The 27,278-nt window shown below is 41.5% G+C and overlaps 1 protein-coding gene across 3 annotated transcripts in view; it reads right to left on the bottom strand.

The window, feature by feature from the left end:
- Positions 1-27,278, bottom strand: part of arhgap21a (Rho GTPase activating protein 21a) — a 279,776-nt gene that overhangs the window by 86,538 nt on the left and 165,960 nt on the right. For 2 of the 3 annotated variants that reach the window (XM_078538117.1, XM_078538122.1), the window contains exon 8: positions 1,548-3,651. In XM_078538117.1, coding sequence (XP_078394243.1) covers positions 1,548-3,651 — 2,104 coding nt within the window. Of the gene's footprint in view, positions 1-1,547; positions 3,652-5,467; positions 5,593-27,278 lie in introns of those variants that run through there. The other variant, XM_078538126.1, reaches the window with a different exon arrangement.

Raw genomic sequence — 27,278 nt, 5'->3', positions numbered from 1 at the left:
TCCACTTTGCTTGTTACATCCTCAAAGAACTCTAACAAACTTATCAAACACAATTTCTCTTTCACAAAACCATGTTGACTCTACCTGATTGTATTATGATTTCTAAATGCCCGGTCTCTACCTCCTTAAAAATGGATTCTAGCATTTTCGCAATGACAGATGTTAGACTAATTGGCCTATAACTTCCTATCTTTTCTTCAATAGTGATGTTACATTTGCGGCTTTCCACTGGAACCTTTCCAGAATCTAGAGAATTTTAGAAGATTACAAGCAATGCATCCAATATCTCTGCAGCTTCTTCCTTTACGACCCGGATTCAAGCCATCAGATACAGGGAATTCATCAGGTTTTAGTCTCAAGTTTTCGTGGTACTTTTACTCTAGTGATCAGGATTCAGGTCCCTCCTTTTTGCCTCTTAATTTTTTCTTATTCTTGAGATGTTTGTTGTGTCTTCTGCTGTGCAGACAGGTACAAAATACTTGTTTAAAATCTCTGCCATTTCCTTGTTTCCCATTATTAATTCCCAAATCTCATCCTCTAAGGGCCAACGCTTACTTTAGATGCTCGCTTCCTTTTTATATACTTGTAGAAGTTTTTACTGTCTGCTTTTATATTTCTTGCTAGTTTTCTCTTATCCTCCAATTTCTCCCTCTATTTTTCTTTTGGTCACCCTTTGCTGGTTTCTAAAAATTTCCCAATCTGAGCTACCACTCATCTTTGCAGCATTGAAGATTTTTCTTTCAATTTGATACCATTAACAGAAAAATGGTAGTAAAAATGCCTCTGAGTTCAAGTTCTTCTCAGATAAATTCCAATATTTCACTGCATTAACTCAGTAAAGGCAATGCAAAATGAAGAAACAAAAGGGCTCACTGGGCAGTCCACTTAAATTTGGATAAACTATAATTAGATTAATTTATTAAGATGTCTATTCATTTTTCAATAACAAACCAGTTTTGCTTTCAAACCTAATAATCATATGGCACATTCCATCAGACTATGCGTATTTTTGGCAACTTGTTTAGAAACATTGTCAATTTCGACCTGACAAGACAGGCATTTACCAGAAAGCAAATGTTTCCTGTAAAGTTCAGATCTTTACATCTGGGTTCTGTTAAGAGTGATTTGAAAGCCTTAAAACACTTGCAGCTCTAAATGTAAACGGACATATTTTATTCTAGATTATTTTCTCACTTCCACATTTTTATTTTGGACTGAATGTGTGTTCAACACGCAAGGTTCAAAAGCAAGGAGCATCCCTATTCCTTTCCAAAGGCTTGCAACTGAAGACATGATGAAAAGAACATAACAGAAACCAATAAATTAAAAATGCACTTTTGTATTCAAGTTGCCATTGTCAAAATCCATCTTCACTCAGAGAAAAACTTTCGATGAACATTATTTCTACATGTAGCAAAATTGTCATTACGTGACAATTAAGACATCTTTCTCAATTTGTCATTTTTCTCCTTAAATGCTCCAATGATATATTGACAGAACAAACTTTTTGTATTTAATTTATTCAAGAAAATTTGTTTTTGTCTTACCTATAAAAGGGATAGATGCTAATGAGTCATCCTGTGGGCTTGAACTCGATGCCTTCCTCTGATCACCCATTCGTTTAATATTTACCTCGCGACGTGCATCATTAGGTAGCCAGCAGGTAGGGTCCGTTACTGTATCTGGTGAATTTACAGCCAAAATGTATGACTGATGCCTTAGCGGTTGTGGCGTTAATCTACTTGCAGCAACGTTTCCCCTCAAAACCACAATCTCTTTTATGTCTGACGGGTCCTGCTCTTTATGTCCAGAGTTGAGTTCATTTTGTTCTAGATAATTCTCTTCACCTAATTTAACTTTCTCTTGTTCTAGTTTACTTTCCGTTTTCAGTTTTTCCAATTCCTTACTCTTTTGTCTAACTGATGCATTAGTAAGAGAGGTAGCAGGGGCCTTTGCTTTCCTACTTGTCTGCATGAAAGGCTGTACAGATGTTGGTGCAGAACATGAAGCCGATCTTACACCAACAACTACTTCTGCTGGATGTTCAGGCACACTTTCAGTTCTTGTCCTTGGCTCCAAGTGCTGTCCACATAGATTGCTATGATTTACCATTCTTTGGTCTTTTAACGCATCAGTACCAATACTTTGTGTAGGAGAAAGAACTGGTGGTGCTGCATAGGAAACAGAGGTGGTTAACAAAGAACTTGGCAAACTATTTTGAAATGATATTGGTAAGTGAGACTTTTCTTGAGAAGGAGCTAGAGGTTGTTGCCCTGCATAAATAGACTGGTGATCCCTTGAATGCTGAACAGGCTTCGTATCAGTGGCAGTCTTCCAAATAGGCAAGGCAGGGCTAGAACGTGCAGCGCTTCGAACGTCGGGTCGTATTTTTATACTGTCAGTGCTTGGAACACTTAGTGAAAGACTACTGTTCTGAGATTGTGTCGTACCACTGGTAGATAAGCGAGTTCCCGGCTGTCCAGCTGGTCTGACAGGTTGCCGGAATCCTTCACAAAAACAAAGTCTATTATCCAGTTCATTACTTCCAGCTGTTTGGTTAAAAGTTTGCTGTACCCCATTACCAGCTGGATCATGTGAACTGAATACTTCAATATCCGCAGAGATATTGCCCAATGCTTCTGCTTGCTTTCCGAGATAATCACATGACCGTGTCCTATGATTCTGTGGTCCAATTACTGGTGATGTTAGTGCATCCTGTGAAGCGCTCCGTGGCCAATTTTTCATTAAAACAGATTCTCCTAATCTTTCCTGAGACACGCTACGGTATCTCATTGGTGTAGCTTGGCAAGATCGATCATGTGAAGTGCTCCGACGTCGTGCAGGTGTTGTAATGCGGGTTGGAGTAGTTTGTTGATAATCTGTTGAGTTTTGAACTGCTGCTCTTAAACTATCTAATCTTTCCTGTATTGTCCTACTACCATACATGTGCAAACGTCTATTTTCAGTATACTCTTTGTAAGTTTTATAATTGCGCCAGTCTATATTCTGGTGTGTTGTAACAGCTGTTGAAGATGTATGATGATTTGTGATTGCTGAAGAGTCTGTGGTTTGAGGTGCAGGTTTGCTGGAAGTAGCATCTAAATATGATCCATAGATTGTCTGTTTACCAGCATTTGTGGTAGGGGTAGTTGTTGTAGCATCTTTTACCCTACCACTTGTAACTTGTTGAACTGTATTACTGGTTAAAATGGCTGAAGAGGAGGTCCTCGTTTTTGGTTTCCCAATGGTGTGGTCTGTCAAGCCATACCGTATTTCTTCTGTTCTGTGAGTTGGACTTGAATGATTAATTCTACCAGGTGCAAAATCAGCAACCCTCTCTGAAGGCACAATAACAGTCCTTACTGTTTCATTGCAAACACACACAGCAGTATTAGTTTTTGCAATATCTATTGAAGGTGGAACCTGGACTTCAGCCCGATATCCTCTATCGCATGCGGCAACTGTCCGTACTGGTCTACTAATTTGTTGCCTCCCTCGAGAAGGTTCTGGTGGTGAAACCTCCATGGGTTGAGCCACAATTGAAGCGGTGCTAGTCAATCGAGGGTAACAAACGGGTGGTGGTTGAGGAATATTGTGGGCATTGCCAGTGTATGGATCATTGCCTTTTAAGTAGGCATCTTGGGAATATGCCTTAAAAAGATGAAATATATGCTTCATTATGAAAACAAAAGAATACATGTGCACCATTTTATTTTAGCAAAGAGCTGGAAAACATTACACCATGAAAACCACAAATTATAATATAAATAGCTACCAAACTGTCTTGGTTTTCTGCCTTATAAATTAATATGAAGCCATTAAAAAAAAATTGCTATTCATCCTAATTCCCTCATCGTGGTATCTACCAGATGTACTTTCTTTCCTCATATATTAAGATTTTGATATTGACCAACCCCATCCCCCATGAAGGGGGTTAAAAATGAGTAGTACGGCGATCCTAACCTGCCAGCTATCCCATGACACTAAATTAACAAAGGAGTGCAATTAAAATTTACTGTGGCTGCACAGATTTCTTAGGGGTTGGGAAACTTGGCAGTGAAAGAGAGGTGGGGGCTGTTGGCTCCAAAGCTAAGCACCTATTTCATCACTTGTGAGCCAGGAAGAGTGCTCCCCAAGTCCCTCAAGGCAGCCTTCAGCCCAAACCCTAAGCACAGCACCAATCGCTGACCTTCCCCCAGCCCTCCAGATTGCAGTCTTCTTAGACTTGATTGCCAAGCAACTTCCCCAGGGAATTCCCTGCTACTGCTGCCTTCCCATTCACCAGCCAGGGGGCCCTTTGGGGGGCCAGCTGCTGAGAAGGAAACAGAGTTTAGAAAATGTTAAGAGGTCCTTTGCATCCCTGGGTTCTTCAGCTGCTTTCAGCCTCACCACTCTCGCTGTAAATGTAACAGCCTAAATTTCTACCTGATTCCTGAAGCTAATTATGCAAAATTCCAAGATATACATCTATACAATTTATCCTGGCCACTTGAATCCCATAGATGGTATATCCATTGTTCCACCATCACAGGAATCATAAAATTAATTATTAGAAAACATACCTCTTTTCTTACCATATTAACTATTAACCTCTTTCTTGAAGTTTTCCTTTAATAGGAATTAAAATGCTCAGCATTAGTTTTTTGTTTGGAGCCAATCTCAACATATATTATTCTGCTAGAAATTAAAAGACATTTTTCTAATCTTGTTTGTCTTGAGGCTTAGAGTTTTACTTGAATGAGCTTACTTTTACATTATTGGTCCTCCATTTTCTCTTAAGATTCTCCCAACTCCAGTCACCTTGCTTTCTTTTTCAATCAGGAAAATGGGCCAGTCACATATTTCTCCAGAATTACAATCTCTGCAACTGGCTAACAGGCGGTGTGTTTGAGGGGAGGAAAATTAGGTTACATTTCCGTTCCCCTCCCTCCCTTAGTAAAGTATTGAATTGTCATAAAGCATTTAATTCAGCAGCCTAAAGAACTAAACACACTCCAGCAAAAATTAGGTTTTAGACCTGGGGCCCGAGTACTACAGCTGAAGCTACTGGCCTACCAAACTTAGTTTAAAATTCTCTTACCCAAGTCAAAAAGTGATTACTAAAGGCTGCAAAATAGACTATATGACTCAAACTTGATTTTTTTGCTTACAAGATCATTGATGGAAATACTTGAGACATTTAAAAAGAAGTTTATTTAACCCAGGATTGAATTAAGAAAATCAATCAATAACTTTTCTCCATATTAACAGAAATTGAATGCATTAAATCTTTAGTGGAAATCAGGAATTATACAAAGCTTTCCATGTTTTAAATTCATTTTTATTTCTAAACTAAACAAAACCGACTTTATTATTAATGCAAGTAAATTAACAGTCAGTCTCAAGCAGAAAAAAAACAGGATCACCTGATATACAACTTTAAAGTGAAAGGTGAAAGTTCCCTAAATAATACTAACAGTTCACCTACCTTGCGTTTCAAAGTTTGGCTCCTCCGAAAAACTATTAAACTTAATATGGAACGTTTGCCAAATCTGTTTTTTGTTGCAGAGGAAACCTCAATCATTTTTTTTTTTACAATCAAATATTAAATTTACAGTAAAGAGTTAACAAATGATTTGTTTGTTAGTTCAAATAAACATTCTTCCGTACTCCCACTTTGGTCCACATTCATCCAAATTCAGTTAACATATCAAATGCACTTATAAAACCACTCTGCCCTGCTGTAAAAACAAAACAGTCCTCAATTCATTTCAGGTATAGGTTCATATTACAAAATTTCCTGTTCAAATCCCAACATGCACAGTCGTCATCACTAAGCCTGTCCCACCCATCACACAAGCTTGTCAGTAACAAAAAAAAAAGCCCTGACTACAGATCTAAGGGATCTTTGAAACTGGGCGAGGCTGTCAAATAAAACTTTGCTCTTACTTAAATCATAACTGCAAAGACATTCTGCAGCAATAAATAAAATGAAGTAGGCAAAGTTCAATGGTAACCTTGAAAGAAGGAACGTTATTATGTACGAGAAGCTTCTAAAGTTATTGGGGAAATTTTAATCCCCAGTGTCCCGGTGAATTGTATAACTAGGGCTGCAAAGAAGGCTTTAAACTAGAGTAGGGGGAGGGGGTTGAGTGGGGTGTGGTGGCAGGTTCACATAAGGAGAGATTTAGGAAGTTAACGAGAAAGGAGTTGCAAAAATATCTAATTTCATGACTCATATGCTTTAGGAATAAAACCTTTAGATTGGGGTTTAAATTTTAAATGTAAAATAATGGAAGCACCTAGTTTGGGAGATTGGTAAACAGACTTGCAATAGGAAAGGGGTGAAATATAAGCTGGTTTATATGGGGAAGGGGGGGGCGGGGGGGGGGGGGGGAGAGAGAGGAGAAGGAGGAGGGGGGGTGGGGGGTGTTGTTGGGACAAGCAAGCAGTGATCTCTTCCTATCACTGCTTGCTTGTCCCAACAACAACCCCCCACCACTCCCCACCCCTCCCCAAACCAGTTTATATTTCACCCCTTTCCTATTTCTACTTAGTTCTGTTGAAGGGTCATGTGGACTCGAAACGTCAACTTTGCTCTTCTCCGCCGATGCTGCCAGACCTGCTGAGTTTTTCCAGGTATTTCTGTTCTTGTTTTGGATTTCCAGCATCCGCTGTTTTTTTGTTTTTACATCTTCCCTTCACCCCCCGGCGGCATTCCGTAGGGATCGTTCCCTCCATGACACCCTGGTCCACTCATCCATCACCCCCTACACCTCAGCCCCCTCCCATGGAAACCGCAGAAGATGCAACACCTGCCCCTTCACGTCCCCTCTCCTCACCGTCCAAGGGCCCAAACACTCCTTTCAAGTGAAGCAGCATTTCACTTGCACTTCCCTCAACTTAGTCTACTGCATTCGTTGCTTCCAATGCGGTTTCCTCTACATTGGAGAGACCAAACGCAGACTGGGTGACCGCTTTGCAGAACACCTTCGGTCTGTCCGCAAGCATTACCCAGACCTCCCTGTCGCTTGCCATTTCAACACTCCACCCTGCTCTCATGCCCACATGTCTGTCCTTGGCTTGCTGCATTGTTCCAGTGAAGCTCAACGCAAACTGGAGGAACAGCATCTCATCTTCCGACTAGGCACTTTACAGCCTTCTGGACTGAATATTAAGTTCAACAATTTTAGATCATGAACTCTCTCCTCCATCCCCACCCCCTTTCTGATCCCCCTTTTTTCCAATAATTTATATAGATTTTTCTTTTCCCACCTATTTCCATTATTTTTTAAATGTATTTCCATCCATTGTTTTATCTCTACTTTTTAGCCTTTTTCGATTCCTTCACCCCACCCCACCCCACTAGGGCTATCTGTACCTTGCTCGTCCTGCTCTCTACCCTTAATTAGCACATTCCTTTAGATAATATCACCACCTTCAACACCTCTTTGTCCGTTTGTCTGTGACATCTTTTGGTTATCTCCACCTATCACTGGCCCTCCATCCAGCTCTTCTTGTCCCAAACCACCCCCCTTAAACCAGCTTATATTTCACCCCTTTTCTATTTTTCCTTAGTTCTGTTGAAGAGTCATGCGGACTCGAAACGTTAACTGTGCTCCTCTCCACAGATGCTGCCAGACCTGCTGAGTTTTTCCAGGTATTTTTGTTTTTGTTTTTAATTAAATAAGGTTGAGTTAGAAGTAGGAAAACATTAAACAATGAGTGGCACCCTTTGAGTTTCTTGGTGGAGACGAAATGTTTATTTGCTAAGCAACTGGTAAACAAGGGACAGCCTTAAAGTACCCAAATACTTTTCAAATCAAAAGGGCAGGTCTGCGAATGGAAGTTAATTAATTGAAATCCCTAAGTGCAATGTTGCCATGGGGATAGGTTGCAGGGAGAGTACCCTGTTGTCTTGAGTTTCAGTTTATCAGTGTGATTTTTCCCAAAGAAAACAGGAAGTTTATGTCTGGAGTTGGAAGAGCTTGGAAACAGAGAGAAAAAGCTGCCAGGAACCTTAGGTTACTAAGTAAGGCAGTGAAGCACATGCTTGAGCTGTGTCTGCAATCATGAGATTGGTCAAATGCTAGTGGAAAGACCAAAGAACTCATATCTCAGAATAGTTGGAACAATGAAGAGAATCAATGCGAATTCCTGAAAGCTGAGGCACACCTTAACAATTTGGTCCCAGCAGAAGTGAAGGAATGCTCAAGATCATGCAACGTATAGGGGAAGTCTCGAGTCAAAATAAAAATGTTAAGCATTGTCTTGTTGAGTTTTTGAGATTTAAAATTTAGGTGTTCACGAAATAGTGTTAAGTTAGTAGTGTTTACTCTATTTAAATCTTGTACAATAAAATTTTTTGCTTAAAATGCAAACCTTGTGGTATAATTCTCAGTTAATAACTGGGGGTTTGAATTTCTTTTTAAAAAAGTTAATGGTCTCCCTCAAGATCACAACAAAGGACAAGACAATGGTGCAGGGTAGCAATATGAGTATTACAAACATACGAATTAGGAGGAGTAGGCCACTTGGTCCCTCAAACCTGCTCCACCATTCAACAAGATCATGGTTGATCTGATTGTAATCTCACTCCACATTCCCACCTACCCCCGATTACCTTTCAAACCCCTGCTTATCAAGAATCTATCTAGCTCTGCTTTAAAAATATTTGATGAATCTGCTTCTACCATCTTTTGAGGTAGAGAGGTCCAAAGGCTCACTACCCTCTGCAAGAAAAAAATTTCTCATCTGCCTTATATGGGCAACCTCTTATTTTTAAATAGTGACCCCCTAGTTCCAGATTCTTACACAAGAGGAATCATCCTTTCCACATCCATCCCATCAAGATCCCTCAGGGTCTTACATGTTTCAATCAAGTCACCTTTTACTCTTCTAAACTCCAGTAGAATCAAGCCTAGGCTGTCCAACATATCCTCATAAGACAACAATCTCATTCCAGTCTAGTAAACATTCTCTCAGAAGCATAATCTCCCTGCTTTTGTACTCAATTACCCTCACAATAAATTTTCACATTCTATTAGCTTTCCTAACTACTTGCTAAACCTGCATACTAATCTTTTGTGATTCACGCACTGGGACACCCAGATCGCTCTGCATCTCAGAGCTCTGCAATCTCTCACCATTTAGATAAGAAGCTTCTTTTTTATTCTTCCTGCCAAAATGGGCAATTTCACATTTTCCCACATTATACTCCATTTTCCATATCTTTGCTCACTCACTTAACCTATCTATATCCCTTTGCAGCCTCCTTATGTCCTCTTCACAACTTAACTTCCTATCTTTGTATCAACAGAAAATTTAGCAACCATACCTTTGCTCCCTTCATCCAAATCATTGATATAAATTGTAAACAATTGAGGCTGCAGCACTGAGTATTGTTCACCAGAGAGCGACAGGAATGGACACAGCATACAAATACAAGATTGCATAAGCAAATAGGGTCAGAGTAGGGAAAGATGGTAAAAAAACAGGATTAAAGTCTCTATCTGAATTCATGCGCAATTTGTAGCAAGACTGATGAATTGATAACACAAATAGAATTAAATGGGTATGATGAGAGCCAGTACAGAGATATGGGCCAGGATTTTCCCCTCGGCGATTTGGGGGTGGGGCCCGCTCACCGAGGGGAAAATGACGCAGGATGACATCGGGACGAATCCCTGATGTCATCCCGGGCAATTTTAATCTTAAGGAAGGCGGGCAGACAGTGAAATCAGCATAGCGCTTCGTGAACAAGTGTTTCCAATCTCCACTCTCCAAGACCTCACCTTGGAATTCTCCCCCAAACTGACGCTTTCTCTCAGACGCCTTCCACAAGCGTTCACCTCCAGGGTTTTGAACTCTCCTCCCCATTTTTTACTCTCTCCTGGGTCACCACATGCATCCAAGCTGTCCTCCACACATACTCTTTCACCAACTCAGCGTTAACAGTACACCACTGCTTCACATGCCCATAGCAAAGAGTTACAGACCTTCAGTTGTCTCTTGGGAGCTTCTTGCCTCTTGTAAGCTGTTCTCACTTTAAATCTGCTTTCTGCAGCTTGAAGCTTTAAACTTGAAGCCTTTCTCTGCCCCTCGCTATTAACTTCACTTAACAGGACCTTTTCCAGGTTCCTGTCCTTCCTTTGATTAGAAGGTCTTCTTTGGGCTTTCTCCTATTCCACTCCCTGGATTTCTTGGGGTTTTCCTTAGCTTAGGGCTAGCTATCTGCCCCCTTTGCTCCAGTCTCTCCTAGCAGCAACTTCAAAGCCAGCTGGACTCCAACGGCTTCCAAAACAAACTGCAGTCTTTCTTCGTGTGTGTGTGTGTGTGCGTGCGCGTGTGTGTGGCTGTCTGTGGGAGGAACCTGCCTCCGAGCCGCTGTTGCTCGGCAGCAGCCCAATTCTTCTACCTTGTGTTTGCTTAACTTCTTAAGTCATAAACCCTCATTAGAAATGCAAGCACCTTTTTAAAGTGAAACTAAAACTCAATTTGATCTTTCTAAACACACACACATACAGAAATACAAATCAAACTTAAACATTAAATTTAAAACTCATTCCTAACACCCACAAAATACAAATATAACTTAAACTGTCTCTATTTCCTAACAATGGTATCCAATTGACATAAAAGATATATTATGCTGCAGAGATTAGGAACACGCCAGAAGATTGGGAAAATTTTAGAAACCAGCAAAGGATGACTAAAAAAAATAAAGAGGGAGAAATAAGAATATGAGCAAACTAGCAAGAAATATAAAAACAGACAACAAAAGCTTCTACAAGTATATAAAAAGGAAGAGTAGTAGCTAAAATTAAACATTGATCCCTTAAGAGAATACGACTGGGGAATTAATCATGGGAAGCATGGAAATTGCAGATACTTTGAATAAGTACTTTGCATCTGTCTTCACAGTAGGAGACACAAAAAGCATCTCAAGAATAGTAGAAAATCAAGGGGCAAAAGGGAGGAAGGAAATTAAAACAATCACTATCACCAGAGGAAAAAGTACTAAGAAAACTAATAGGACTAAAGGCTGACAAGAGCCCTGGAGCTGATAGCCTGTATCTGAAGGTCTTAAAAGTAGCAGCTGTGGAGAGGGTGGGTACACTGGTATTTATCTTCCAAAATTCCCCATATTTTGGGAATGTCGCAGCAGACTGGAAAACCACAAATATAACACCTCTATTCAGGAAAGATGGGAGACACAAAGCAGGAAACTTTAGGCCAATATGTCTTTGGGAAAATGCTGGAATCCATTATTAAGTATGTAGTAGCAGGACATTTAGAAAATCAGAATACAATCAGGCAGAGTCAATATGGTTTTGTGAAAGGGAAATCATGTTTGACAAATTTATCAGAGTTCTTTGAATTCTCAACAAGCAGAGTAGAAAAACGGGAACTGGCAGATGTAATGTATTTGGATTTGCAAAAGGCACTTGATAAGGTGCCACAAAAAGGTTCATGGTGTTGTGGAAAATATATTAGCATGGATAAAAGATTGGCAAACTAACAAGAAACAGTCGGGATAAACGGGTCATTTTCAGGATGGCAAATTGTAATTGGTAGAGTGCCATAGGGATCAGTGCTGGGGCCTTAACTATTTACAATCTCTATCAATGACTTGTTAAAGAACAGAGTGTATTTGAGCCAAATTTGCTTACAATAGAAAAATAGGTAGAAAAGCAATTTGTGAGGAGGACACAGTCTGCAAAGGGATATAGAATGATTGAGTGGGCAAAAATTTGGCAGATGGAGCATAATGTGGGAAAAGTTAGGTTGTCAACTTTGGAATAGAAAAACAGATTATTATTGAAATGGAGTGAGACTGCAGAATTCTGCAGGAGGGGGATCTGCGTGTCATTGTAGATGACTCATAAAAAGTTAGCATGCAGGTACTGCAAGTAATTAGGAAAGCAAATAAAGTGTTATCCTTTATTACAAGGGAGATAGAGTACAAAAGTGGGAACAAAAGTGCTACTTCTGTACAGGGAATTAGTGAGGCTGCACCTGGAGCATTGCGCACAGTTTTGGTCTTCTTAAAGAGAGATAAACTTGCATTTGAGGCAGTTCAGAGAAAGTCCAAGAGGTTAATTCTGGGATGAAGGAGTTCCCTTATGAGGAGAGGTTGAGCCTATATTCACTGGAGTTTAGAAGAATGAGGTGCTCTTACTGAAACATAAGATCGAGTGAGCTTCAAATGATAGATGTTGAGAGAATGCTTCCCTTCATGGGTGAAATCTAGAATTAGGGGGCCTTGTTTCTAAGATGGAGATCAGGAGGAATTTCTTCTCTCAAAGGGTAGTTAATCTTTGAAATTCTCAACCCCAGAAAGCGGAGGCTGGGTCATTGAATATATTCAAGGTTGAGTTAGACAGTTTTTTTGATCTATGAGGAAGTCAAGGGTTATGGGGAGCAGGCAAGGATGGGGAGCAGGCAGGAAAGTGGAGTTAAGGTCACAATCAGAATAACCATGAGGGAACAATTGGCCTACTGCTGCTTCTGTTTCTTATGATCCAGTGTAAGGATGGGTGGATTGGAGCAGGTGGGAAAGTAAAAAAATAAAATTCTCAAATCCTACCTGCTTAATTCCAGTTTTAATGGGGCCTGGTCAATCAACTCGCTCCCAGGATAGAGTAGTCACCAAAATGTTTTAAAAAGGAGGCTGTATTTTAATTGCAATTTTATTTTTAAACACATGACCAGCATGCCTCCGCCTCTGAAACCGTGGCAGGAAAAAGGAGGCAAAACGGGCCAAACCCTGAGGCAAATATCTTTATTGCATTGTTTGTGGGCCAGAGGAATAGCAAAATGTTTCGCTTAAGCCCAACAAGCTCAGCTCCACATTATCAGACCCCACCATCAGTAAACCCTCAAGGTGTCAGATTTCTCCCTGCCTGCAAGATATCTGATCTGCCCCAATACCAGCGCCCCCACCGATGTTCCTATCCTGAGAGTTCCCCACCTGCTTTTTGTCCATATTTCACCAAACCCTGCAATGTCCTTAATCACCACACCACCGCCACCACCCCCACCCACCCACCCACCCCCTTACTCCCACAATGCCCAATTTGTCCACCCTCAATCTGGCTGGCTGTTGGGCGGGAAGCTTGTTGAAAAAAATTTAAAATGACATCCTGCTGAGTTCTGGGTTTCCTATTCTAATCTTCCCAGCCACTCTCTTACCAGCTCAAAGTAAATATTGGGGCCATTATTTCAATGCAAGACATGTTCATAATATACAAAATAATCATTTTACTAAATTAAAAGAAATTCCTATAGCAATCTTACCACTGTTGTGAGGTCTCTGCAAACTGTAGCTAGCCAAAATCAAAGGAACCACAGCACAAACTGGTTAACTTGTACAGCGACAGAATCATTCTGTCATGTTGATGCTGGATTCAGTAAGCTATAAATATAACTACTCTGACTTCTCTGGAAGATACCAATGAGGTAAAGGGTGGTGTATCATGCACAGTACTACAATATTGAGCTTTATTACAACATTGCTTCACCTGCTACAGCTGAAAATCTTTCCAGAAAGCATCTCTCATTTATGGCAAATTTCTTCAAGTCAATTTTTTCTTGTGACTAGTCGAATCTTTTCATACATTTCACAGCCTCCCTTTTATCTAGATTATACCCTTGTCTCGCCAAGCTCCTGGTGTTGCTGCTCTTCAATGACAAAATGAACTGCTTCATTATTAAGTCACGTCAACTACTCGAGGATTCCTATAAAAATCCAAAGCCATCAGCTGACAGTTGTTTAGTCACCATACTGACCAAATTAGAAAGATGATGTAATCAGAAGATCCTTGCTATGTTTTAACTCAGTTATTGGAGAAAAATGTGCAACAGACTATGAAATGGGGACTTCTCTGTCATATCACAGAATCTCACAGTGCAGAAGAGGCCCTTCGGCCCATCGAGTCTGCACTGACACGTGAGGAACAACTGATCTACCTACCTAATCCCATTTACCAGCACTTGGCCCATAGCCTTGAATGTTATGACGTGCCAAGTGCTCATCCAGATATTTTTAAAGGATGTGAGGCAACCCGCCTCCACCATACTCCCAGGCAGGGCATTCCAGATCGTCACCACCCTCTGGGTAAAAAGGTTTTTCCTCACACTCCCCCTAAACCTCCTGCGCCTCACTTTGAACTTATGTCCCCTTGTGAATGATACTTCAACTAAGGGGAACAGCTGCTCCCTTATCCACCCTGTCCATGCCCCTCAATCTTGTACACCTCGATCAGGTCGCCCCTCAGTCTTCTCTGCTCCAACGAAAACAACCCAAGTCTATCCAACCTCTCTTCATAACTTAAATGTTTCATCCCAGGCAACATCCTGGTGAATTTCCTCTGCACCCCCTCCAGTGCAATCACATCCTTCCTATAATGTGACGACTAGAACTGCACACAGTTGTGCTCACCAAGCTGTGGCCTCACCAAAGTTCTATACAACTCCAACATGACCTCCCTACTTTTGTAATCTATGCCTCGATGATAAAGGCAAGTGTCTCATATACCTTTTTCACCACTAACATGCCCCTCTGCCTTCAGAGATCTATGGACACACACGCCAAGGTCCCTTTGTTCCTCAGAACTTCCTAGTGTCATGCCATTCATTGAATACTTCCTTGTCAAATTACTCCTTCCAAAGTGTATTGCCTCACACTTTTTAGGGTTAAATTCCATCTGCCACTTATCTGCCCATTTGACCATCCCGTCTATATCTTCCTGTAGCCCAAGACACTCAACCTCACTGTTAACCACCTGGCCAATCTTTGTGTCATCCGCAAACTTAATAATCCTACGCCCCACATAGTCATCTATGTCGTTTATATAAATGACAAATAATAGGGCACCCAGCACAGATCTCCGTGGTACTCCACTGGACACTGGCTTCCAGTCACTAAAGCATCCTTCTGTCATCACCCTCTTTCTCCTACATCCTCCAATTTTGAATCCACCTGATCAGATTACCCTGTATCCCATGTGCATTTGCCTTCTTTATAAGTCTCCCATGTGGGACCTTGTCAAAGGCTTTTCTGAAATCCATATAAACCACATCAACTACACTACCCTCATCTACACACCTGGTCACCTCCTCAAAAAATTCAATCAAATTTGTTAGGCATGACCTCCCTCTGATAAAGCCATGATGACTATCCCTGATCAAATCTTGCCTCTCCCAGTGGAGATAGATTCTCTCCTTCAGAATTTTCTCCATTAGTTTCCCTACCACTGACGTGAGACTCACTGGCCTTTTGTTCCCTGGCTTATCTCTACAACCCTTCTTAAATAGCAGAACCACATTAGCTGTTCTCCAGTCCTCTGGTCGCTCCCCCATGGCCAGAGAGGAATTAAAAATTTGGGTCAGAGCCCCTGCGATCTCCTCCCTTGCCTCCCTCAGCAGTCTGGGACACAAATCATCCGGACCTGGAGATCTGTCCACTTTTAAGCCTGCCAACACCTTGTCACTCCCGATATCAATTTGCTCAAGGACCTCGCAGTCTCTCTCCCAGAGTTCCATACCTTCATTCTCATTCTCTTGGATGAAGGCGGATGTGAAGTATTGGTCGAACACTCTAGCAATGTCCTCTGGCTCCACCCATAGATTGCCCCCTTGGTCCCTTATGGGCCCTACTCTTTCCCTGGTTATCCTCATCCCAATGATATACTTATAGAATGTCTTGGGATTTTCCCTACTTTTACCAGCCAGACCTTTTTCATATCTCCTCTTTGCTCTCCTAATTGCTTTCTTAAGCCCCACCCTGCACTTTGTACTCCACTAATGCCTCCGCTGATTTGCTTTCCTTGTACCTGCTAAAAGCCTCTCTTTTCCTTCTCATCGTATCCTGAATATCTCTGGTCATCCATGGCTCTCTAGGCTTGTTACTCCTTCCTATCACCCTAGAGGGAACATGTTAAGCCTGTACTCTCCCCATTTCCTTTTTGAATGCCCCCCACTGCTCCTCTGTAGATTTCCCCACGAGTAGCTGTTCCCAGTCTAGCTTGGCCAGATCTTGCCTTATTTTACTAAAATCCACTCTCCCCCAATCCAAAACATTTTTTTGCAACTTGTCTATTTCTTTGTCCATAACAAACTTAAATTGTACCATGTTGTGGTCGCTATCACTAAATAATGAGTTTTAAGAGCTGGTTACTGTAAAAATATATTATCTTGTATTGTGCATCACATATTTTGCTCAACAGGAATTAAGAGGTAGATACACAGTTAACAGAAGCTTTTAATGTTGAGATGATTAACTGTTTGAGAGTTGTAGGTTAACAGGCTTATTACTATTCTTTCTCTATTGAGAAAGAACGATGAAAGGGAAAAGTCCATAGTGTAGGAAATCTTCAAGGTTAAGAGTCATTTTTTTTGCTTTATTCTTTCACGAAATGCAAGTGTCGCTGGCTAGGCCAGCATTGATTGCTTATCCCTAATTTCCCTTGAGGTGGCGGTGGTGGTGAGCCACCTTCTTGAACCACTGCAGTACATCTAAGTTCACCCACAGGCTGTTAGGAAGGACTTTCCAGGAATTTGACCCAGCGACAGTGAAGAAACGGTGATATATTTCCAAGTCAGGATGGTGTGGGTCTTGGAGGGGACTTTACAGGTGATGGTGTTCCCATGCATCTGCTGCCCTTATCCTTCTGGGTGGTAGAGGTCGCAGGTTTGGAAGGTGCTGCTGGAGGACCCTTGGAGAGTTACTGCAGTGCATCTTGTAGATGGTGAACACTGCTGCCATGGTGCATCAGTGGTGGACGGAGTGAATGTTGAAGGTGGTGGATGGGAGGCCAATCAAGCAGGCTGCTTTGTCCTGGCTGTTGTCCCGCTTCTTGAGTGTTGTTGGAGCTGCACTCATCCATTCAAGTGTAGTGTATTCCACCGCACTCCTGATTTGTGCCTTGTTGGTGATGGTAGACAGACTTTGGAGAGTCAGGTGATGAGTTGCTTGCCAGAATTCCCAGCCTCTGGACTGCTCTTGAAGCCACAGTATTTATATGGTTGGTCCAGTTCAGTTTCTAGTCAATGGCAACCCACAGAACGTTGTTAGTGGAGGATTCAGTGATGGTAATGAAATTGAATGTCATGGGGAGATGGTCAGGTTCTCTTTTGTTGGAGATGGTCATTGCTGGGCATTTGTGTGGCCAAATGTTACTTGCTACTTAGCACCCCAAGCACAAATGTTGTCCAGGTCTTGTTGCATATGGACATGGACTGCTTCATTATCTGAGGAGTCATGAATTGTTCTGAACACTTGAACAATCATCAGTGAATATTCCCACTTCTGGCCTTATGATGGAGGGAAGGTCATTGAAGCAACTAAAGATAGTTGGGCCTAGGACAATACCCTGAGGAAGTCCTGTAGTGATGTCCTAGGATTGAGACGAATGACCTCATACAACCACAACCATCTTCCTTCGTGCTAGGTATGACTCCAATCAGTGGAGGTTTCCCCCCTGATTCCCATTAATTTCAGTTCGCTAGTATTCCTTGATGCCTTGAGGCACAGCCAAACGCTGCCTTGATGTCAAGCCAGTCACTCTCACCCCACCTCGAGTTCAACTCGTCTGTCCATGTTTGGACCAAGGCTGTAATTGTCAGGAACTGGGTGGCCCAGGCAGAACCCAAACTAAGCATCAGGAAGAGGTTATTGTTAAATGCTGCTTGATAGCATTGTTAATGAACCCTTCCATCACTTTACTGATGATCGAGAATAGACTGATGGGGTGGTAATTGGCCATGTTGGATTTGTCCTGCTTTTTGTGGGCAGGAGATACCTGAGTAATTTTCCACATTGCTGCCTAGATGCCAGTGTCATAGCTGCACTGGAGCAGCTTGTCTAGGAGTGTGGTTAGTTCTGGGGCACAAGTCTTCAGTACTATTGCCAGAATGTTGCCAGGTCTCATAGCCTTTGCAGTATCCAGTGCCTTTCTCCATTTCTTGATACCACATGGATTAAGTCGAATTGGCTGAAGGCTGGCTTCAATGATGCTGGGGACCTCCGATCAGTCACTCGGCACTTCTGGCTGAAGATAGTTGCAAATGCTTCAGCCTTGACTTGTGAAAATGAAGTAAATTAAAGAGAAGTGATTGAGTTTTAAACACAAATTGTAGAAGGCAGGAAACACAGAGGTGATCAAGAGTTCCAGAGTTTCATAGTCCTTGGAAAGAAAGGAGACTGCAATGAGTCTCAATTCTAGCACAATGCAGATGTCGTGGGAATATGGGTTAACCAAGGTGATAAAGTACTCCAGGAGGAAAAGAAGTATTTTTGACACAAAAGAAGAAAATGAGCTTCTTGAAGACAGTTTTAACAACTGAGGAGTGAGAGCTCCATTGGAAGTCAAGGCAAGATTGCCAATAGGTGAAGAATAAAATGAAAACAATATCTCTTGAATTGAAAGAAGTAAGCAAATTTAATTACCTATTGAAAACACGGGAAAAAAAATCAAGATGCAGTGATTTAGCCATTGCACTGAGGGGGAAAAGCTGTAGGCATGCAAATCGACGAATGTGGAACAGAATAATTACCAGGAAAGCGAATAAGGTTGGATGATGAGCAGAGAATGGTCAGATATATAGAGTGGGAGAGAAGTTACAATCTGGAACCAGAGAGAAACTAGAGTTAAAGAATGTGCCTATCACAAAGAGTAAGTGGAGAGGACTCAGTTATCCATGAGCATACACTTATTAGGAGACAATAGTGATTTCTTTAGGTGCATATTTAAGATTCTGTCAGTTTCACGAGATATTCTCTCTATAGCTTTAATGCCCTTTCTATAATGGGACACCTAAAACTGCACACAGTACACTAGCATACACCTCATCCTGTTACAAATTTAACATTACTTTTTTTTTTAAACTCATGTGTTCTATTCCCCCATTTATAAAGCCCAAAATGCTACTGCTCTTTATTATGACATCTACCTGTGCTTGCACTTTCACAGAACCTCTAGGTTTCTGTTCATTCACAAACTTCAGCATCTTCCCATTGAATTTATACTATTTGTTTACCTCCCAAAATGTAATGCCTCACACATTCCCATGTTAAATTACATCTTCCAACAGTCTTCTCATTCCACTTCCGGTCTATGTTCTCCTGGAATCTTTTACATCTCCATCATCTAAAAGTCCTTACTGTTGTGCTGCTGCAAATTTCAAAGTTGTGTTCTCTAAGCCTAAGCCAATCACTGATATATTTCAGAAGTAAAGCAAACCCAGAGCTGATCCTTGGGCGACCTCAATTCCAAGTAAATCATGCTTGGATTGGAGAAAGTAAAGAGAGAGAAATATATGTAGCATTGTCAACAAGAGTTCTATATAATACCAAAAGTCATATTAACAATAGTGGATTATGAACAGGAGTTTACAGCAGTTTTTGGAAATTTAGAAGGTTTGTTGCAAGGACTATAGCTCAAAAATTTGAAGGAAAAGCAGAATCATAATTTTTAGGAATAGAATGAAAATAAACAAAATTTCCAAGGAGGAAAGGTCTCCTAAGAGAGTGTGAAGACTAAGCAAAGGTTAGAGATAAAAGGCCTGGATTTTCATGTTTCAGGCGGGTAGGAGTCAGGAAATTTCCTGGCTCAATGCGCCCACCTTGGGGGGAAAAAGTGCCTTGCAAGGCGCCATTTTCATTCCGGTGGACTGAGGGGGTGCAGGATAGAGTCAGGCCCACTGCCTCTGGAAACGGTTCAGAGGTAGCCACAGGAGCTGCCAAGTGCCCGGGTGGGCTGGTTAAAAGGCCCGTCTCGGTTCCCCCGACTTTGTCCCAGTTGTTTTGTTCGATATTAGGCCCTCCAGCCCTCATCCATCAGATCCCCTCAGCCCTCCCTGCTTCATTAATGCCAATCCCTGCCCCCACACACTCCCAATAGTCCCTCATACCCTCCATGCCAACCCATAGCACTTCCAGGCCCCTTTTTTAATTCATTCATGGGATATGGGCGTCACTGGCTAAGCCAGCATTTATTGCCCATCCATAATTAGTGAGTGACTTACTAGAACATTTCAGAGGGCATTTAAGAGTCAACCAGATTGTTGTAGGTCTTGAATCACATGTGGGTCTGGAGTTACATGTAAGCTGGACCAAGTAAGGACAGCATATTTCCATCCCTAAAGGACATTAATGAACCAGATGGGTTTTTACAACAATCGACAATGGTTTTATGATCATCATTGGACTTTTAATTAGATTTTTATTGAATTCAAATTCCACTATCTGCCGTGATGGGATTCGAATCTGGGTCACCAGATCATTACCATCCAGGTCTCTGGATTATTAGTCCAGTGACAATACCACCCAACATACATTTTATACAGAACCAATGAACCCCATGCTAACAATGGCATTTGTGAAAAAGCTTAAAAAAAACAACCATTCATAAACTTCCGTTACTACAACTCTGATAAAAGTGTCAATCAACCAGGCCTTAACAGCAGAAACTACAAGCACTTGACACTGCTTCATCTTGCATAAATAAACATCGAGTCATTGTCAAAATAGTTCTGAGAAAAAAAGCTGACAATCAGACATTTTTCCTTGTGTGCACCTGTTTCAACAAACTAATGGCAGTTTGAACTCTCAGCCAAGTCTCATGCATCCCAGACATCCTTTAGTTTGTTAAAATAGGTGCACACAAGGAAAAGCGTTTCTTGATTGACAACTTTTTACCTTAACTTTATTTTGTCAATGGCTCAAGATTTATTTACACAAGATGAATGGGTGTCAGGTATTTAAAGTTTCTGCCTTTGATACTTAAAGATCTGGTTGATTGACACTTTAAGAGGGTTGTGGTAACAACAGTTTTTTAAGGAATTTATAAATGGCTTTAAAAAAAAAAAGTTTTTCCACATATGTCATTGTTACTATAGGGCTTAGTGGTTCTGTATAGGCTGTATACTGACCGAATTGGTCTGGAAGTGCTATGAGTTGGCATGGAGGGTATGAAGGGCTATTGGGTTTGGTGGATGGGGAATAGATTAGCATGGGGTATGAGTGGCCACTGGCAAGGGGTCGAGGAGCAAGGGTTGGCATGGAGAATATATGAGGGGCCATTGGAGGTGGGTGGGGGCATGAGTTGCATGGGGGGCATGAGAAAGACCTTTTGGAAGTTAGTTCTCGCATCCAGACTATGGTTCATGATCCCTCTTAAGGGCCATGAACCACAAGTCCTTGAGGAGCTGGCCCAACTTCACAAAATATTGCAGGCAGTGGGAAATGCCTGCCCTGCAATGGAGCCAGGCAGATAGGGAATGCAGGGTGCTGACTCTTTTGTCTGCACCCTTCGCCCATGCTAGTGAAAATTGGAGACGCAAGGAATGGTGTTGGGAATCAGATCCCATCCACCATTTTTAAAGGTTCACAGAGTGTCGCCAATTAATTGAAAATCCAGCCCGAAGTCAGAAGCAGACATCTCAAAGTGAAATTACTGGAAGGTGCCACGGACCTAGGTGAATAGAACTGAGGAATAGAAAGTAGTACTTTACTAACATCACCAAGATTACAGTTAGGGCAAAAAGACTAAGCCAAAGTCAGATTTCTCTGGAGAAAAGTTGGTAACTTGACTATTTAGGACAGGAGCCAGGCAAAGAGGATTCAAAGGATTTTTGAGCGATGGCTTTGGCAACAAAAAGTGTCAGCTGGAGAAGGCAATAAAACTGCAGTTAATCTGCAAACATTTGGCCATGCCGAGTGAGGCATCAAGGAGCCCGAGCAAAACTGGAGTCAATGGGAATCAGGGGGAAAACTCTGCTGGTTGGAGTCATACCTAGCACAAAGGAAGATGACTGTGGCTGTTGGAGGCCATTCATCTCAATCCCAGGACATTGCTGCAGGAGTTCCTCAGGGTAGTGTCCTAGGCCCAACCATCTTCAGCTGCTTCATCAGTGGCCTTCCTTCCATCATGAGGACAGAAATGGGGATGTTTGCTGATGATTGCACAATGTTCAGAACCATTCATGACTCCTCAGATACTGAACTAGTCCATATCCAAATGCAGCAAGATCTGGACAATATCCAGGCTTGGGCTGAGAAGTGGCAAGTGCCAGGCAATGACCATCTCCAACAACAGGGTATCTAATCATCGCTCCTCGACATTGAATGGCATTGCCATTGCTGAATTCCCCACTATAAACATCCTGGGGGTTGCCATTGACTAGAAACTGAACTGAACTAGCCATATAAATACTGTGGCTACAAGAGCAGGTCAGAGGCTAGGAATCATGCGGATAGGAAGTCACTTCCTGACTCCCTGAAGCCTGTCCACCATCTACAAGGCACAAGTCAGGAGTGTGATAGAATATTCTCCGCTTGCCTGGATGAGTGCAGCTCCAACACCATTGAAGAACTTTGACACCATCCAGGACAAAGCAGCCCGTTTGATTGGCATTCCTTCCACAAACATTCACTTCCTCCACCATCGATGGACAGGGACAGCAGTGTGTACCATCTACAAGATACACTGTAGAAACTCACCAAGGTTTCTTAGACAGCACCTTCCAAACCCACGACCACAAACCCATCACCATCCTGACTTGGAAATATATCACCGTTCCTTTACTGTCACTAGGTCAAAATCCTGGAATACTCTGTCTAACAGCACTGTGGATGTACCTACACCACAGGGACTGCAGCAGTTTAAGGCTGCAGCTCACGAACACCTTCTCAAGGGTAATTAGGGATGGGCAATAAATGCTGGCCCAACCAGTGACACCCACATCCCACAAATGAATTAAAAAATAAATCATCAATAATTTTATGGTAACTTTTTGCAAGATTGATAATCCTTTGAGCAAATGACATTTTAAAACAAATACACTGGCCATTAGGATTAATATAACAGCCATAGTTTGCAGGAATACAAGAACAAAATCCACACGCTGCGTATCATATTTAAGAAGCTGTTTTGGGGTAAGTTCTAGGTGTAATTTCATTCATGAGCTTAATTGACTATCCTTTAAATATTGTTCTTACGGCTGATTAGATTCTTTGAAAGCCTTATTATTGTATCACTTCCAGGTTCCATGAAAACAGATATACAGCAATGTTATGTTATTACAAACAGCTCATTACATCTCTCAAATAATTCCATCAAGAACTGGCTAATGAAATCATTCACATCTTCACGATTATTTTTAGGGATTAACTGGAGACAGAACTATTGCCTAAAGTTTGCAGAAAGACATATGCAATGAAAATTTATAGAGAAAAAGAAACAACACAGCCATCCAGCAGGGACCATCCAGCAGGGAAAATAATAAAGCGCCTAGAGAAATGTGGATTAATAAGAGATCAACAGGGCTTCAAGAGAGGGAAGGTTTATCCGAAAATTCTGTCTGGATAACAGGCCCAGTGAATAAGGAGACATCAATCATTTAGATGTTGGCAAAGATTTTGATACAGTGCCACACAGAAGACTAGGTTACAAGCTCTGAATGCAAGGAATGGGCAGGGAGGAAGGCTGCTGATTTGATTAGAAAGTAGTCAGAAATCCTGCCCCCCCCCCCAAAAAATACACACAAAACTGCATCAGAATGGAAGGCAGGGGTGAATGGGGTGTCTCAAGGCTAAGTGCAAATGGCATTATTGTTTACATTTGGCAGAAAGAATTTGTTAGAAGAGAAACAACCAAGGGTACTACAAAACATCGTGGGGTTGGGTGGGGGAGCGGGGGGGCGGTGTGGTTTACTAAGTATCAGGGCAAAAAATGAATTAAACACAGTGGATTTAGATTGGGTGAACAAGAGCAAGAAGCCGTTTGATCTGACCAAATGAGGGTGGGGAAGAAAGATAAAATGAGCTACAGATTACCAGACATACCACAGAAGATGCTTTGGCAACAATGATGAATAATGCACTGAATTCATCAATACAATATATGACAGCAGTTTCAAAAAACACAAACAAGAACTTTTGGGCTATGACAAATTAATGAAAGTCCTCACAAACCTGTACAGGATAGGGCATGCCTGAAGTATTTGATGCATGAAAGTCCAGATAGCCTAGCTGTGGAGAGGGTACAGAGAGGCAACTAAACTGAAAAAGATACCAGGTAAGTCCCACCTCAGAACTCATGGGCCCAAGGAAAATGGATTGGACAAAGATTTCATGGAGTACATTGTTTCCAAGGTTTCAACAGATAAATTAGTTCAACCTTAATAAATCAGAAGAATAATATTGACATATTCTAGTAAAACGGGATAGTTTTTTTTTAATGGTAACAATTGGACAGCTTAAGATTCAAAACATACCATGTTGTACTTTTGTGGTGGAGTGGGGCTTTTGAGTCTCAAAAGTCTTGGATCCTGTACTAAAATTCCCAAAATATTTGTGACTATCTACCAAGTAAAGCAATGGATGCAAAAACATTATGGCATTCAAAATATAGCATGTCACAGTTGGCATTTGGGGAAGTTCAATGGGAGGGCCAGTTATCCTTAAGGGGCAATAGCTCTACTTGCCCAAAAAAGCCATGGGCAACCAAAGAGATAAGAGACAACATAAAACGAAACAAAAAACATAAAATAGCACAGATCCTGGTGAATGGAAAAGATACAAAGATCAGCAAAGGGCGACAAAATTAATCAGATCTATAAAAAGCGAGTATGAAAGTGAATATGGGATATCAAAAAGCAACAAAAATTATTTTTTTTTTTTACAATTATATTAGAAAAGATGAAGGTGGTCAGAAGCATTGTGGGCTCCCTGAAAACTGATAATGGTGATGCTGTCCATCAAAATAAGAAAAAAGGCAGATATGTTGAATATTTAAAAGCAAAATATTGCAGATGATGGAAATATGAAATAAAAACACAAAATGCTGGAAAACCTCAGCAGGTCTGAAAGCATCTGTGGAATGAGAAACAGAGTTAACATTTCGATGGCTCCTCTTCAGAGCTCTGAAGAGGAGTCATGCAGACTCAAAATGTTAAATCTGTTTCTCTCTCCACAAATGCTGTCAGGCCTGCTGAGTTTTTCCAGCATTTTAAGTTGAATAATTACTTTACATCATCCCCCAAGAACACTAATATTGAATCAAAGACAGGGACTCAACAAAATTAATATAAGCAAAACAACAGTAATGAAGAAAATAATGGCATTAAAGAGTGACAAAATCCCCAGGGGCATGATAGTTTCCATCTCGGGATTATACAGGAGGCGACTGAAAAAATTGCAAAATTCTCTCGTTTTGGCAACTTTTCCGTTAGAATGGAAAATTGCACATCTCACTCCGCTATGTAAATAAGGTGTTGGAGAGAAAATCAGGGAATTATAAACCAGTTAGCCTAACATCTGTTGTCAGAAAATTACTAAAGTGTACAATTAAAGATAGGGTGACCATGTAAAGTTGTACCTGATCAGAGCGCCAGCCTGGTTTTGTAAAGGGTAGGTCGCATCCCAACGGAGAGGGGACAGGAGGGGTTGGGTAATATCTATGGATGGAATTTGATTATCTCCATAAGAGGCTGTTCACTAAAGTTGAAACTCTCAGAAATGAAGGCAAATTATTCACCTGACTAGAAAATTGGCCGAGCGGCAGGAACAGAAAGTAGGGAGAAGGGAAGGTATTCTGTGACTAGTGGTACCACTGTATTGGGGCCTCAACTATTCACCATATTTATTAATGGGTTACATGATGGGATAGAAAGCCACATATCCAAACTTGTTGAGGGCACAAAGATGGATGGCATTCTAAGCAGCGTAGATGGAAGCATATGAGACATTAATAGGTTAAGTGAATGGACAAAACTGTGGCAAATAGATTTCAATATAGGCAAATATGAAACCATCCATTATTCAAAGAGGATAGAACTATCCTAAAAAGGACAGAACAGGGTACTTTTTGGTTAAAAGCTAGAAACAGTGGAGGTCCAAAGAGTCTTGAGGGTCCAGGTACATAGATCATTAAAATATCATGAACAGATACATAATATAATCAAAAGGGCTAGTGGAATGCTGGCCTTTATGCCTAGAGGATTAGAACACAATAGGATAGAAGACACGCCTCAGCTATGCAAAGCCATGGTTAGACCACATCTGCAGTACTGTGAGCATTTCAGGAAGAATATATTGGCCTTAGAAGCAGTGCAGCGTAGATTTGCTGGAATGATGCCTAAACCCCAAGGAGGGATTACTCAAAGTAGTTGTATTCCCTGGAAGTTAACATAGAAACATAGAAAATAGGAGTAGGCCATTCGGCCCTGCGAGTCTGATCATCCAACTCAATAGCCTGCTCCCACTTTCTCCCCATATCCTTTGATCCCTTTCGCCCCAAGAGCTACATCTAACTCCTTCTTGAAAACATACAATGTTTTGGCCTCAACTACTTTCTGGTAGCGAATTCCACAGGCTCACCACTCTCTGGGTGAAGAAATTTCTCCTCATCTCAGTCCTAAATGGTCTACCCAGTATCCTCAGACTGTGACCCCTGGTTCTGGACTCCCCCACCATCGGGAACATCCTTCCTGCATCTACCCTGTCTAGTCCTGTGAGAATTTTATAGGTTTCTATGAGATCCCCCCTCATTCTTCTGAACTCCAGCGAATATAATCCTAACCAATGCAATCTCTCCTCATATGTCAGTCCCGCCATCCCAGGAATCAGTCTGGTAAACCTTCGCTGCACTCCCTCTATAGCAAGAACATCCTTCCTCAGATAAGGAGACCAAAACTGCACACAATATTCCAAGTGTGGTCTCACCAAGGTCCTGTATAATTGCAGCACCCTGCTCCTGTACTCGAATCCTCTGGCTATGAAGGTCAACATACCATTTGCCTTCTTTACCACCTGCTGCACCTGCATGCTTACCTTCAGCGACTGGTGTACAAGGACATCCAGGTCTCGTTGCACATTCCCCTCTCTCAATTTATAGTCATTCAGATAATAATCTGCCTTCCAGTTTTTGCTACCAAAAAGTGGATAACCTCACATTTATCCACATTATACTGCATCTATCATGCATTTGCCCATTCACTCAGCTTGTTCAAATCACACTGAAGCATCTCTGCATCCTCCTCACAGCTCACCTTCCCACCCAGCTTTGTCATCTGCAAATTTGGAGATATTACATTTAGTTCTCTCATCTAAATCATTAATATATATTGTGAATAGCTGGGGTCCCAGCACCAATCCCTGCGGTACCCCACTAGTCACTGCCTGCCATTCAGAAAAAGACCCATTTATTCCTACTCTTTGTATCCTGTCTGCCAACCAGTTTTCCATCCATCTCAATACACTACCCCCAGTCCCATGCACTTTAATTTTACACGCT

The sequence above is a fragment of the Cetorhinus maximus genome, chromosome 3, assembly GCF_964194155.1.
Source record: "Cetorhinus maximus chromosome 3, sCetMax3.hap1.1, whole genome shotgun sequence".
NCBI lineage: Eukaryota > Metazoa > Chordata > Chondrichthyes > Lamniformes > Cetorhinidae > Cetorhinus > Cetorhinus maximus.
This window is presented reverse-complemented; position numbering and strand designations above follow the sequence as displayed.